General features: G+C 36.8%; 1 protein-coding gene across 2 annotated transcripts in view; it reads left to right on the forward strand.

Annotated features, from left to right (window-relative positions):
• Nucleotides 1–14946, forward strand: part of LOC136258462 (phosphatidylinositol 4-kinase alpha-like) — a 103529-nt gene that overhangs the window by 81519 nt on the left and 7064 nt on the right. For both annotated transcript variants that reach the window (XM_066051774.1, XM_066051775.1), the window contains 20 exons: nt 912–1043; nt 1139–1186; nt 1361–1467; nt 1687–1794; nt 1857–1922; nt 2466–2524; nt 2786–2850; nt 3277–3325; nt 3467–3561; nt 4865–4931; nt 5157–5271; nt 5702–5792; nt 6175–6216; nt 7522–7647; nt 8013–8066; nt 8481–8543; nt 8672–8766; nt 8844–8936; nt 8994–9061; nt 9771–9843. In XM_066051774.1, coding sequence (XP_065907846.1) covers nt 912–1043; nt 1139–1186; nt 1361–1467; nt 1687–1794; nt 1857–1922; nt 2466–2524; nt 2786–2850; nt 3277–3325; nt 3467–3561; nt 4865–4931; nt 5157–5271; nt 5702–5792; nt 6175–6216; nt 7522–7647; nt 8013–8066; nt 8481–8543; nt 8672–8766; nt 8844–8936; nt 8994–9061; nt 9771–9843 — 1616 coding nt within the window. The remainder of the gene's footprint in view (nt 1–911; nt 1044–1138; nt 1187–1360; nt 1468–1686; nt 1795–1856; nt 1923–2465; nt 2525–2785; nt 2851–3276; nt 3326–3466; nt 3562–4864; nt 4932–5156; nt 5272–5701; nt 5793–6174; nt 6217–7521; nt 7648–8012; nt 8067–8480; nt 8544–8671; nt 8767–8843; nt 8937–8993; nt 9062–9770; nt 9844–14946) is intronic.

Here is a 14946-nt window from a genome sequence, read left to right on the forward strand (position 1 = left end):
CTATACATGCTTACTGTCTGTATCCACAGAAGTTTGTGTAGACTTATTAAAGTGTGGATTTTAAGCAATTTGGCACATAAAAAGTTATGTACTTTACCGTCCAGTCAGCTTTGATTTGGATTGGTATATACAGTTCAGTGAATTTACTTTTCCACCAGACTAAAGTATTACCAAATTTTCATCATCCACAATGATTCTTTAATGGAGTTAGCCATACATTTTTATAGGGATGATTTTTACTCTCTCTCTCTCTCCTGGAATGATGGTAGCATGTGCCTTACTGTATGTGCAGTATGTCCGCCGTGTGCAGCATGATCTAGGACCTGGTTTGGTGATGATGAATTTTCAAGTGCTAGTAGGACAATATTCTGATAGTAGCATGATATTTAACTCATACTTATTATGTACGTACCATCAAAGAGAGATACTAGGAGGGAAGCATTTTGGATATATAGTTTGACTCATAGTGTATTAAACAGCCATGCATTTAAAGCAAAAATTTTTTCACAAAAGTGTTGTTGTTTTTATTAATGTTGTATCTGTATGTAGTTATGTCTATGCATATTTTATTTGTTAGTTACTAAGTTATTCAAGTGACTGGTAGTCCTGATTTTCTAATTTGCTTCTGCTACCTCCAACCCTAAAATGTATACTTTGCTTCAACAAATGTGTGTAAGGGAGTATACTGAACACAAGTCACTTGTTGGTTTAGTGTTTTAGTCTCTGTTTTAGATGTGGAAAGTCCTGGGTTCAATTCCCAGGCAAGCCCAGTCGTTACTCCTATTCATTTTTTTACCAAGATGATTAGCATATTTTTACTGGTGTGGCACCCAACTTCTTGTACCACATGACACACTCTAGTGTGTGTTGATGCAATAAACATTTATGGATATTCACAACACATACTGTAGGTGCTGCAAGAGTTTATCGGTGTCTGGAGGTGGACCATTTACCAACAGTGGGGAGTATACTCCACCGTAACCACTAGTGACCATGGAGAAACATCCGTACCCTCAGCCAGCCAGCATAAGATTATGGCCAAGGTAGTCATTTAAAGTTTTTAGTCATAAGTATGTATATCTACATATTTATGTGTTTATTGTATTGTGAAATATGATGTTTGTTTTTGTGTATGTAGTTTCTCTCCCAGCGACTAAAAGTTGTGAAAAAGAAGGACATTCACCAAGTAAGTTGCGTACATACATACATACGTACGTTTGTCCACATGTGCCTATGTTGTATGTGACATCAAGAGTTCACAATGAAAAATAGTGAGGCACTATTTTTTGTTATGAACTCTTGGTGGTATACATACATAAAGCTCAATGTGAGTAAGTTATACACATGCTCGTTCCACTAGGTTACTCTGATCAAGAATTTTCTCTACTACATTTTGCCACTGTCAGTTGGTCCCAATAGTAAACAGTTGATTTCTCATCACATTTCAACCATTGGAGTGAGATTTAGGTACGTTTGTATGTATACCTGCATCCATACATTTGTATATATGTTTCGTAAGACTTATATGTGCCAACAGAAGCTTAAATACTCTAATAGAGCATTTATTTATTCCTAAGCACACCACATTTGCTCCTTAACATGATGCCCTAATAAATTATTAGTTAAAATAATAGAGGGACATCTTACTGTGCAGTGCACATAGGCAGGAATCAAACTACTTTACAGGATTCTCAAGTTGGCAATCCGCATGCTCCAAAGCAACATGTTGGACGGTGAAGAAGAGAGGGGCTTGATGAGAGAGAAAATCTATGCCAATGTGTTAGACTACTTTTGGTAAGTCACCCACCCCAAGGTTCAAAATAAAAGCAGAAAGAATGACTGACATCTTTGTTTAGTTATCACATGATGTGGCCTACTGATAGTGGACAAGTGTTACGAGAGGACATCATCTCAGTGATAAAGTATGTAACGTGTCTACATAATTATTTTAACATGCTACTTACATGCATCATGTTTAATGACTTTAATTGAGTACATATGGTGTTTGTATTGTACTTATCACTGTGACCTTCTTTCCATCCTTTACTCTTTGTTATACAGGGAACTCAGACAGTAGAACATTCTTTTTTTTTAGCACATGGCAAGTTGAGAAGCCTTAGACAATTTGTAATAGTTGTTCTATTCTTAATTTTTAAATTCTTTTACACTATATGTGCAGTACATACATATATAGATTGTTCTAGTAGAGTAGTTATAGTTTCTTCTGTTCTACGTCTACACACTGTCTCACGTATATACTTTTTTAGCTATCCACCAGGTGGACCTCATACTAATCCCTTGTGGCTGCGTATGCTGTGTATTTTAGCACTACATAATCATAATTCTATTTTACATTTCTGTGTGCAACAAAAGAGTCTGTTGTACAGTTTATTGTAGGTACAGTTTGTACAAATAATATGCAAGCTTGTTATGTACAGAGACACTTGCTGTTTTACATTCTATAGATTTTGGCGGTCCTTGAAAGAGCTGAGGAAAGCCTATTCATATCTGACACTTAATACATGTAAGCTGTGCATTACTATGAATTGTGATGCTGTATGTATGATATGTTAACAGTGCAGTAAATAAATGGAGATGTGTAATTTTTTATATGGATGTGCATGTCTGTACTGCACATATGTAATGCAACACCACTCATACTTGAATTAACATACTCATTTTTAAAAATGTGTATACGTGTATATACTTGTAAGCATGTGCCAGAGCCTGAGTGTTGACTTGTACAGGTGTATAGTGGGGTCATGGTTTGTTATTTACTGAACAGCCTTAAAAGCATCGTCAGAAATTGTTGCTCCACTTCTGTCACCAGACACTCAACAACAACTTTCAGTAAGTGAAATTCTGCTATACTTAACATACATACAGCTGTACATTTATATTCTATATATGTGGTCGTGTTTACTTTAAAGTGACGTACCTTAAAGCAGGCATTCTCTTCAGACAGGCATGTCACACCACGCACCTACACTGTAGTGCACAGCACACAACCCACACTTTTCACACATAGTCAGTTTGTTAATATGACCACACACAGACATGCATGCACACATGTAGTGAGATACATGAGAGTTCTTAAGGAATTTGTGATGCACTCACAGCCTATCCGTGAGCAGTTATCTGGTGTAACAAGCTGTATTGTATGTACCATATGTACATACGTATATCCACATAAAGTGTGAGATTTATGCATGTTAGCTGATTGTGTATTACATGCACAGGTACTTCTGGTAATAGTAAGTATTCATTTTGTTTCAGACCAGTCCAGCTTCTTCATCATTGACTATTCTGAGATCAACAAAGACTGGTGAATATTTAAATGTTTGTGTATATAAATGCATGTATGTGCGTGTGTGTGTGCATGCGTGCGTGCGTGTGTGTGTGTGTATGTGTGTGTGTGTTTAAATAGTGTATGTGGTTAACACAAGAATGACTTTATGTGTTTCAGCAACAATCGGAGGACGCTCCAGTGTGGCAGGCTCTAATGCTAGTAAAAGAACAAAAATTTTACTGAAGAAAAAGAACCTTGTCTTAGCACTAGTGGTAAGAGTATAGTGTTGCACTGATAGTTGGATCTGTTATCACAACCACCACATGTGACCCACTGAGTGAAAACCTGACTTGTCTGCATTTTCCTCAAATTGACATTTTTGTTGTGTAGAGGGAAAAACCAATGGACTGTTAAAGTATCAGCCATTTCTGATAAGTGGTTTTGGAGTTATAGTGATAGACAACAAGAAGAGCAAAACAATCACTTTGTATAGTGCTTATACGGAAAAAAAAATTACAGGTGCTTGTTTAATTGATCATAACTCTCGAGTGCAATAGGCTACGGAGTTGGGACTTGTGCCATTCTATTCACCATGAACTGGGGCATTCATTAGTTGTTGACTTAAAGACACCCATACTATCAAGCAAGAAGGCTATTCAAGCTAAAAACATAAAAGTCACGTTTTACCGCAACATAAACAAGCACACATACGTAACTCACATCTGCTCCATGGTACAGAAATGAAACAAAGATATTCCTACTCTCCATGAAGATGCAAATCCACTGCTATATTAGATTATTTGATTCAAGTCTTCCTTCACTGTTTACTGTTATCTCTAAAACAATTATGCAAACAAGTCAGGGTTTTCGCTCAGCAGGTCACATATGTACATTGACTATATCATCAGATCAGTCCTATGACAGAAAAGGCAACATATACAGATATATATGTATTTAGTTGCACTAATGTGTACCAAACAATGTTTATAAATGCATTCCCCTACTACAACGCAGTGAGAACAAACTGCGTATCCTTGAGAGGGCCTGTGGTAAGTACCCCACTACTGCTGAGTCACCGTACTGTACAGTCACACCAGACATTTCCGCTTCTATAATGCAAGTAAGATCCTCGGCAATAACAAGAGTCCAAATGTCTTAATAAGCATGGTAACCATGTATACAAGAGCTTAACAATGCTTCCCTCTCCTCTTCCAATATTTCAAGCAACGTGTATCTAAATGCTGAGTTTAAAATTTCGGTGGATTCTAGTTTCATGAAGAACTCCATTCGTGGAAATTTATGTCGCACTCTTCTTGAGATGTAATAGCTAGATACAGTAAAATCCACTATATGGTGTGTTTTATCACAGCCTAGATGAACACAAACAAATTAGCTTCTTGAGCCTTTTATTTCAATTACACAGTAAACTGAAAGTACGTAAAACAGTGCTTATCCAATGATATTATTTTGCATTGAATTTGAATGTATTGCTGTGCTTATGTGTATGTATTTTGTCCATACAACATTTGTTTGTATGTACTTGTGTGTGTTCATGTGTCTCCCCTTATTGTACAGAGACATGAAATAGAGAGACTGAGTGCGTGGCACAACCCTACAGCCAATGTGGACTACAATCTACCTAGTATGTTATAACATAGCTAGACAAATGTTCTGTATGTACCACACTGCATTGTGTATACAACTTTAAAATTTTAACCTTAGCGCTTTGAAGGCTACTCCCTTTTTCGCAGCTTAGTTGTGTTGTTAAATAAATTACTGTGTCACTATTAACATTGTGTTCTAACTCCTACTGACGTCCGTGCTTACAATATTTACACTTACATGTTCATGATCTCATTGTGTACAGATGAAGATATTGTGACAGCATGGAATAACCCAACTCAGTCAGATCAGAGTTGGCAGGCGACAGTTCAGATGGCCTGGCAGATATCTTCCTACCTCACCTTCCAGTTGTCTATGAGGTATGAACATGTGTATAAAATTAATCCTAAAATTACATCGTTTTTTAACTATGTTGTGTGGGTACATCTCCGATTAGTGTATTTAAATTTTTTTTTGTTGAAATTGCTAGTTTATGAGTACAGTGGAACGTCAGTTATCCAAACCAGGGTGGTCCATAAGTCTGGAAATATCTCTGAAACTGTGTATAAATAACCTTAAAATAGCATAAATAAAATTGGAAAAGGTATCAGTATTAGTCATTTCCATAGTTCAGTTAACTGGTGAATCCGGTTAAGTGGGGTCCGGATAACTGAGGTTCCACTGTAGTGACTATAACTTGCATGGCTTTTAACCAATAAATTATTCTATGCTATAATCTGTGCAGGGTTACTTACCTTTGCAATTTGCTCTGGTAAAAGCTCAAGGCTGTGTTAAGCATGTGTATCACAGGTTTCATCAAGTTGATGCAGTGATCAGAGAAGTAGGAATCTTAGTCAAAACCTACCCAACAGCATTCATTGACATACCTCAAGCGTTACAGGTAAATTTTATATTTTCAGTTGCCTTATGCATTGTGTGTACAGTACGTACATATGTACTGGTACCCTCAGTATCCAAATGTCATTATAATGGTCAGATTTTGATAATGATGTGTTCATAAACAAACCTGTTGTTCTTATATATACCATAATCCAATTTTCTGATGAACCACATACAAATGAAAGTTTGTACACATACGTACACATTCGTAATACACTTATGTAGCTACCGTAACAGAATAAATGCTTACTTTCTAAGTACTGCTCAAAGATTTATTGCACTGTTATTTTGGGATGTAAAGCTCTAAGATCCACAGTGTAATGTTCTGTATGTTTATTTCATTGAGTATACAGGATGTGAGTACTTGTGTTTTATATGTGTAGTATTTGGCTACTCTGGAAGCTGTACAACAAGACAGTGGTGAAGTAAGTGTTATATTTTGTCAGGAAGTGATTTTTTTTTCTTGCTACTATATTGATCGTGCTCAGTTTATAGATGTAGAACCTCCATTGAGGAATACTCCTAAACAGACATCTCCTAATTATGGGTACTATGCCATGGTTTCTACCCACTCCCATTGTCTACAGTGTATTAGTAACCTCTTAACAATGGTCACCTCTTTATAGTGGCTAGCAGACAACCCCTACCATACACTGAATACCTGGTCCAAGTTGCAGTTCCTTAAAGTAGTTGACTCTTCATGCTATTTTACTGCAATAAATAATCTATAAATACGTAACACTGTGCAAGTAACTCCATTTACAAGACAATACACAACTATACCAATTTAATTAGAATACTTGCAACTAGAGCTGGGCGATATACCGGTATTGTTAGAAACCTGTGATATTTAAGTCATAAAGTTTTGATACCAGTTTTGATACCAATTTTGATACCAGTTTTGATACCAGTTTTGATACCGTCTGTTTTTTGTTTTTTTTTAATACTGCCATACCATCTGGGCACTATGGCCTCCCTGTGGGCTTGTTTCATCCCATATTTAGAAGGTAACCAGACATGTGACAATGTTTGTAGGCAGGTGTTGATGTAGTCAGCTAACCAAACAATGTAAACAAGTTTGTTTGTGGTAATTTGTACCTGAGGTTTGCTGAGCTACCATGGGTATTTGGTGCCTTTGTTGAGGTAAATGACAGTTACTTTAATACTAATGGCTTTTACATTAATACCACGATAATTAGTAATACTGTGATACTTTTTATGGAAGGTATACCGTTTGCTATTTTTCAATACTACCCAGCACTACTTGCAACTTGAGCAACTAGCTTTACTTGGGAGGACTAAAAGAGTTTAAAGAGAGTTTTGCATTGACATTTTGATGTGAGAAACATAAAATGGCTTTGTAGTTTCTCCCATATGTTGTCAGTTTGCTGCATACTGAGCTACAGTACATGTACATAGCTAGCTGGTTGATATCAGGATAAGCCATACAGTGTAGTTAATGTACACTTCCTAAGTAGTGTGTGTAACCTTCAGTGTAGTGTTTAATTGGTAGTGTATTACTATAGGATAGCTACAATTATTGTTTAAACAATTAAATTAACTTCAACCTCCCAGCAAGGGACACCTCCATATAAAGGACAAGCAAGCATGGTCCCCCAATTGTGTATTAGTTAGAGGCTCCACTGTGTTTATGTGATTCAGTGTTGAGTGTTTATCTTTTCACAATGACACATAGTGTACTGACTTGCGTGTACATGTGACCTACACAGCTCTATCACATGTTATACTGGAAGAATGTGCCTCCAGCTATTGCCCTGAGCTACTTCTACAAAGAGTTTGCCTCTCATCCGATCACAGCCAAGTTTGCAGCCAAGACGCTTCAACGTTTTAAACCTGTAAGGATTCTTTGTTGTATGTATGTATACACTGTGTACATACAATAGTACACTGCATGCGTAGGGGTAGAATTTTCAACTCTGATATAGACATTTGAAATTTTTGAAGTCCAGTTATTTCAAATAAATTCTTTTAGCAAGCTTGTTTTTTTATAATACTAGTTCTATTTGAGATATTTACTTGAGATACGTTATTATGGTCCATTCACATGCATACTTCCTACAGTTTAATTGACCGAATCCTGCATGTGGCATGAATTTAAAGGCTCGTACGCAATTTTTGTGAGGTGACCGGATCTCTTGTACATATGTTTATACAATAACTGGAGAGGGAAAATGGTTACTTGAATTTCTACTTTACACAGGAAGAGATTCTTTTCTTTATTCCGCAATTGGTACAAGCTCTCCGTTATGACAAGGTAACAGTGTATTATACATACATACATACATACACAGAATGTACATTCAACATGTTGTAAATGTTTTACTTACACCTCCTGTATATCATAGCACATGGTAATAGGTACACCTGTTTATACGTACGTATGTATCTATCTATGTATAATGTCAATTCTAATAGTATGTAATTGTTTAAAGTTGCAATACAAAACAGCCACTGAATTAAGCAATTAATGTTCTAGTAAGTGTTACATTGGTTTATTAACTTAGGTGTGTGTATAGTCAGCTATCAAATATTGACATGTAATATTATTGAAACTCTGTTCGTTCTTATACATACATTTTGTATATAAAATGTTTTGTTTTGTTTGTGCACTGTAACTGTACTCGTATTATACTGATTTAGTTATTTTTTGTTTTGTGGCCACTGTTAGTTGGGTCATGTGGAGAACTTCATCATGTGGGCTGCTAAGACCTCTCAGTTACTGGCTCACCAGGTGAGTAGATTGTATAAATCAGCAGGATATGTGTTTTAGTAAAGTTTTTTTAGTTTGTTAGGTTTTTCTTCGTAACTTCATAGCATAAAAATTTCTCTCTTTATGTACGTACGTATGTATGTCTTTAGTTCATGTGGAACATCCAAGCTAACATTTATATGGATGAGGAGGCCAAACAGAAAGACCCAGTGATTGGTGATTTACTAGAGAAGGTTATGAATAAGTAAGTCACCTGTTGATTACATACACACTGTTTGTTTCAATTATGTAACTCAATTATGTAACTCAATTATTGTCTAGCATCAAGACCAGTTTGTCTGGTCCAGCTCGTGCATTTTATGAAAGAGAATTTGATTTCTTCCACAAGATCACTGACATATCTGGTCTGATCAGGTATGTATTGTTATGTATATTTATAGAACTTTTTACTGTAACTGTGTTTTTTTGTAGACCTTATCCTAAGCCAGAAAGGAAAAAGGCATGTCTGGATGCCCTGAGGGTCATTCAGCTTGAACCAGGTGCTTGTCACACTGTACTTTACACAAATTATATATTAGTGTCTGGACACACACACACACACACACACACACACACACACACACACGCACACACACACACACACACACACACACACACACACACACACACGCACGCACACACACACACACACACACGCACACACACTCACTACACACACTCACTCACTACACACACTCACTCACTACACACACTCACTCACTACACACACTCACTCACTACACACACTCACTCACTACACACACTCACTCACTACACACACTCACTCACTACACACACTCACTCACTACACACACTCACTCACTACACACACTCACTCACTACACACACTCACTCACTACACACACTCACTCACTACACACACTCACTCACTACACACACTCACTCACTACACACACTCACTCACTACACACACTCACTCACTACACACACTCACTCACTACACACACTCACTCACTACACACACTCACTCACTACACACACTCACTCACTACACACATACACGCACGTACAAACACACACAGTCATTACACACATACACACACTCACTATATGCACACCATGCATACATCTGTACATACAGCTACTGTATGTGCTATGTAGTCAATTGACATTTGGTGTATTTTGTATACTGTTACCGTCTGACTTACATATACAATTAATCTCAGTATGTTTGTGTGTATACTGTAGGCGTGTACTTGCCCAGTAATCCTGATTCTGTGGTAGTGGAGATTGACAAAGAATCTGGTACACCCATGCAAAGGTACGTACTCACAAACACCTATGTCCATACATATCATGAACCATGATAGTGGTTCTGCTAGTTTGGGATATGCAGTTATGTACATTTAGTGTATGTACGTACATATGTACAGTATACGTATGCATACATGCATGAAGTACATACCACATGTACGTACTTACCTATGTGGAATGTAACCTGTACTGTGTAGACTATTACGAGCTAGTAACTTCACAAGTACATACGTATTTACTATACATGTGTACAATACATACAGCTGTACATTCATAAATAAAAACTGCATGTATACTTTCAAAACGCAGTAACACAGGTAGAGTACATATGTTATACGTTATACGTATGCATCTATATCTCCTGTTTATAGTATAGTGAGGTGTATGTAACACAGTGTTTATAATAGTATTCAGCTACGTAGTTGCTAGTACATTAATAAAGCTCATTTTTCAGCATGACATCTCATGTGTACATCTTGGGTTGTTTTATGTTGTGGTTATTGGTCTAATCACTCAAGTATATGATTGATTAATGATATTCATGGTTTGGTTGGTTCTTAATTGAAACCTAATAGTGTCTATAAATACTATGGTTTCACCAGTTGCAGAATATCAGTCCATGCACAAAATTTATCAAATCAGTTGAGCTCTTTCGTTGAACTACAAAGATTGATGTGCTATCATTTATGCCCAACTCTACCTTGTGTGCCAGTGAATTGACATCTCACAGTAACTGTGCTTGGTCTGACAGCTTATCATCTGACATTGTGACCATCAAAGATAACCTCCCAACATAATGAAGTACAATAAGTCTATAACCTTGTACATGATCCCATAAAGTCACTAGTAACACATTGATGGTTCAAAAGTTTAATACGTTGTACAGAAGTACATTAATAGATTCCACAGGTCTGGATGAGTAGTATTAACCACATGTTGACATGTTTGTTGATCCAACAATGTCTTTGATGTTCTAATAACAGTACTCATTGATTAGGTTTTGTTTAACAATGCTTGAAATGTGTGCTACTAGAAGTACATGTCTCTTGTAAATAGAGCATGTGCAGTTCTTGTTTGATGGTGGTTTTAATGTGGTGAAAGAAGGCAGTCTACTATTAGTGAAACTGTGCATGTGACGATTGCAACTAATACTAATATTTATAAGGGTTGGCTTGATAGTCGTGACATACTGCATACATTTCATCCATGATGTAGCTAGTTTATGTTGTGACAAAGAAGTAATTTTTGACCAAACATGACATGATAGTAAATTTACTTGTTAATAGCCGTAGCTCATGTAAATGGTCACTTAATGTAATGGTCACTTCCATATACGGTACTGCCCAAATGCAACTTCGCGAGCACTGATTGTACGTGATAAAAACTTGCTCATTCATAAATAGCATGGCAGCCAAGTCGTTTGCAAGGGGTATGGCAGCTATTTCGTTACTCGTAAACGAAACAGTTGTCATATCTCTATTAGCAAGTTTTTAATTGTGTGTAATTAGTGCTTGCGATGTTGCATTTGGGTGGTATCGTAGCAGTCACATCAAAATCTTAAACTTGTTAGTCAGGATTCTAACTTCCTCAGGATTCTAACTTCCTGCATTCACAGCAGGAAGTTTGAGTGGGATAGCAATTTCAATGATAAAAATTTACTATCATAAAAGCCACCCTCAGATAAGAGCTGTGGTTTGTATCTGTGCTAATGGAGTCACTCCCAAATACTATTAGCTTACTGGAAGATGCATATTTATTTCACTAGTGACTGTAACTATGGCTGTTTGTGGATAAATAACAGCTGTTAAAAATATCAGACAGCAGGGATGCTGTTTCTTTGTAACTAAACAATAACAGACTGTAGCCCACCTGTCTGATATGACTGTGTTGATACATGTCTGTGTAATGGAGCATGATACATGACAGTAACGTGTTTGGTAGTGACTGTGTACTGTACATGTATGGGTGAAACTGTTTTATTTGTTAACATTAATCATGGTCATTTTGTAAGATAGCCATCGAATGAACTATTGTTTTTAATGGACTCACTGAATAGTGATCTCAGTACTAGACTGTAAGAGTTAACCTTTCTCTGTGTATGTATCGTGTATGTACTCTATTTTTTTTGTCTGCCAGTTAATTTACCATCAGTCATTGCATGCGTTTCCTAAGAATAATATGAATGACACCAGTTTTGCTGTCCAAGTACTCCCAAGTACTTTTAGTGTTGCTCATCAAAGTATTATGTAGCTACGTACATAATAACTTATGCATTAAGTTTTGTACCTGTGCAGTATACGTAATATATTAACTACGGAGGAGTCAAAGTATGTATGATTTACCTGTATAATACATTGATGTTTAGCATGTGTAGCTTCAAAGAAAGTTACATGTATATCACTTTTTATGTGTAAAACAGCTGAGTATGCATGGTGGGTGCTATTAAGTTCCTTTCTGTAAGACTCTGTCATCTTTGAATTTATCAGACCATGTAATTTTTTACATCAGAGTGTGTGTGACTAATTAGTACTACTGGGTATAAATGGAGGAGTTAACATACTGAAGATCTGCAGTATCTCTACCTTCTGTAGCGTGTGGGGCGTAAGTGAGCTTTGTTAAAGATGAAAGCCTTGGTTTTTGTTCTTCCAATATTTGCTGTTGTCTTCACAACTGATGCTGAGGCAACCACTAATGAAGATTCCACCCTACTGTCTACTATACTTGCTAAGCTGCAGCAGTTGGAATCCAGGATCATGATTAGGTCTCATACCAGGAATATTAGGGAAGCAACAGAAAAGCCTATTAAAGCTCCTGCGGCTGCTCCTGAGTGTAACTGTCAACCTGGTGTAGTAACCTATGTTAGATGGGGTAATTCTACTTGTCCCTATGGAGCAGATACCATCTACCCTGGAGTTGTAGCTGGATCATGGTATGATCACATTGGAGCTGCAGCTGATCCACTCTGTCTTCCTCATGACCCAAAGTACTTGCAGTATCAAGCTGGTTATCAAAATGGTGCTCATCTTTATGGAGCAGAGTATGAAGTAGGCGGCTCACTGGACCACAGCCATAATCGTAATATTCCTTGTGCAGTCTGCCAGGCTTATAGCCGTACCACCTCCTTAATGGTCCCTTCTCATTATGAGTGTCCTCCTGGATGGACCCGGGAGTACTATGGGTACCTTATGGCCGGACACTACAGTCACAAAGGTGCTACTCAATACATCTGTATAGATAAAGGTCTTGAACAAGTACCTGGCAGTGGAGGTGATACTAACGGACATCTCTTCTACAGAGTAGAGGCACAGTGTAACCAGTTTATTCCATGTAGTGATAAAGAACTTACTTGTGTTGTGTGTACCAAATAAAATATTGTTCCAAAAATCTATTGTATTGTATTGTACTAGTGTATGTGTAACCTTGTAACCTTGTCCATATGGCATACTGTATTGCTTTTTAAATTGTACAACTGTTGTGATAACACACAATTCATGACTGTTGTTACTAAGAAATTATTACTGATGGAAGCTACTAAGTCTGACCAGTGTACAAATCTCATTATGATATGTAGTATGGTCTAGTAGAACTCTAACAAGTTTATACTTTTAGTTAACAAACCCTGTAATGTGTGTGGTATAATTATTGTAGTAGCTCTTATAAGTCTTGAGACTATCAGCAGGAGTCCATGATAGAATAGACTCCTACTATTAGGTACACACAGTTCAATCTTTGGAGTCTCTGCATGTTTGAAATTAAGAAATGCGTTACTCAATCTAGTTCACTTGCTGGTGATGCATGGTTATGTATTATACAGATACGTGCTTTTAGAATTTACAGGCCCAGTGTTAATGGTTCACAAAGTAGGGAGCATTCATGTAAATTAATTGAGGAATGGATTGAAGGCTTTGTACTTGTCTGTCAATCTGTTTAGTTTGTAAATATATGTAAGTACTAAGTTTCTATCTGCCACACTCAAGAAGCTATTTCCAGTATGTATCTATTTTTGTCTGGATCTGCCTGAAGCCATTGTTTACATTAATGCTCATGGTGGATGTCAGATAACACAACTATTGATTTGGTTATCACACAATTATCCCACATAAACCAGTACAACCAGTATGTGTTACATAGCATACATTACATCATTGGAATCATGTGTATGCACGAAGTCTGTTCATATCACAGTGGAGTGATGCCAGAAGTCCACAGATTGTAGTTTTTTTTTCTAAACTGTTTGTGCGTTTGACTACCAAGAGAGTAATCCCATAGGTGTATACTTAATGGTGTATAGTTGTACCTCAAAGATTAAGAATGATATGTATTGTCACTATCACAAACTAAGACATTGTGTACTTTACTAATGTAGTGGACTCTTAACATTTCTGTACAGTTTGCACAGGAATGGCATCAGCTGATCGGTGGGCAGTCTTATCACTTATGTATCTTATTATCTCACCTGACTAACATATGGTCATGCTCAACAGTAAAGAATTTCTGTACTAGGAGATAAACAAGTTAAGAAGAATTGCATTTCACTGAAGTAGATGATGGTGTTCATTAACTGATTGACTTGTAGTCTCCACTTACTCTGGAATTTTGACTGTGGTTGTTAACTCTACAAGACACTTCCAAAAAAGCCCCAAGGCTATGTTTATAAATACAATAGCATTTGACAATATTTGTATGAATAAAAGAACATGTAGTTATGGATGATTGCACATTTCAGCAGTAATAAAAAAGAGAATCCTGTCTTAGTTTCATAGACCTGGATATTAGAGTACACCCTGGGATTGGAAACACGTCACGTAATACCACAGAAACCATTTTGAATCCAACCTCAAAGTAAGTCTTGTTACGAAAAGTTCCATTAATGTGCTAAATAAGTCTGTCAGGTAACACAAGCACCTTATCTGTATATTCTGTTGACTTTTTGAAAGAATTTTCTATGAAGCAGAATTATAGGCTTGTGGACACTCCTAACGTACACGTTTGTGGTACTGTTTACTTGTAGCATCTAGCAATAATGAACAAACTATTGATGCATATTATGTACCCGAATCAGTGTGAAACATTTCTTCATGTTATGGGTTACAATTTATGGCCTAAAGTG

This window comes from Dysidea avara, chromosome 6, assembly GCF_963678975.1.
Source record: "Dysidea avara chromosome 6, odDysAvar1.4, whole genome shotgun sequence".
Lineage (NCBI taxonomy): Eukaryota > Metazoa > Porifera > Demospongiae > Dictyoceratida > Dysideidae > Dysidea > Dysidea avara.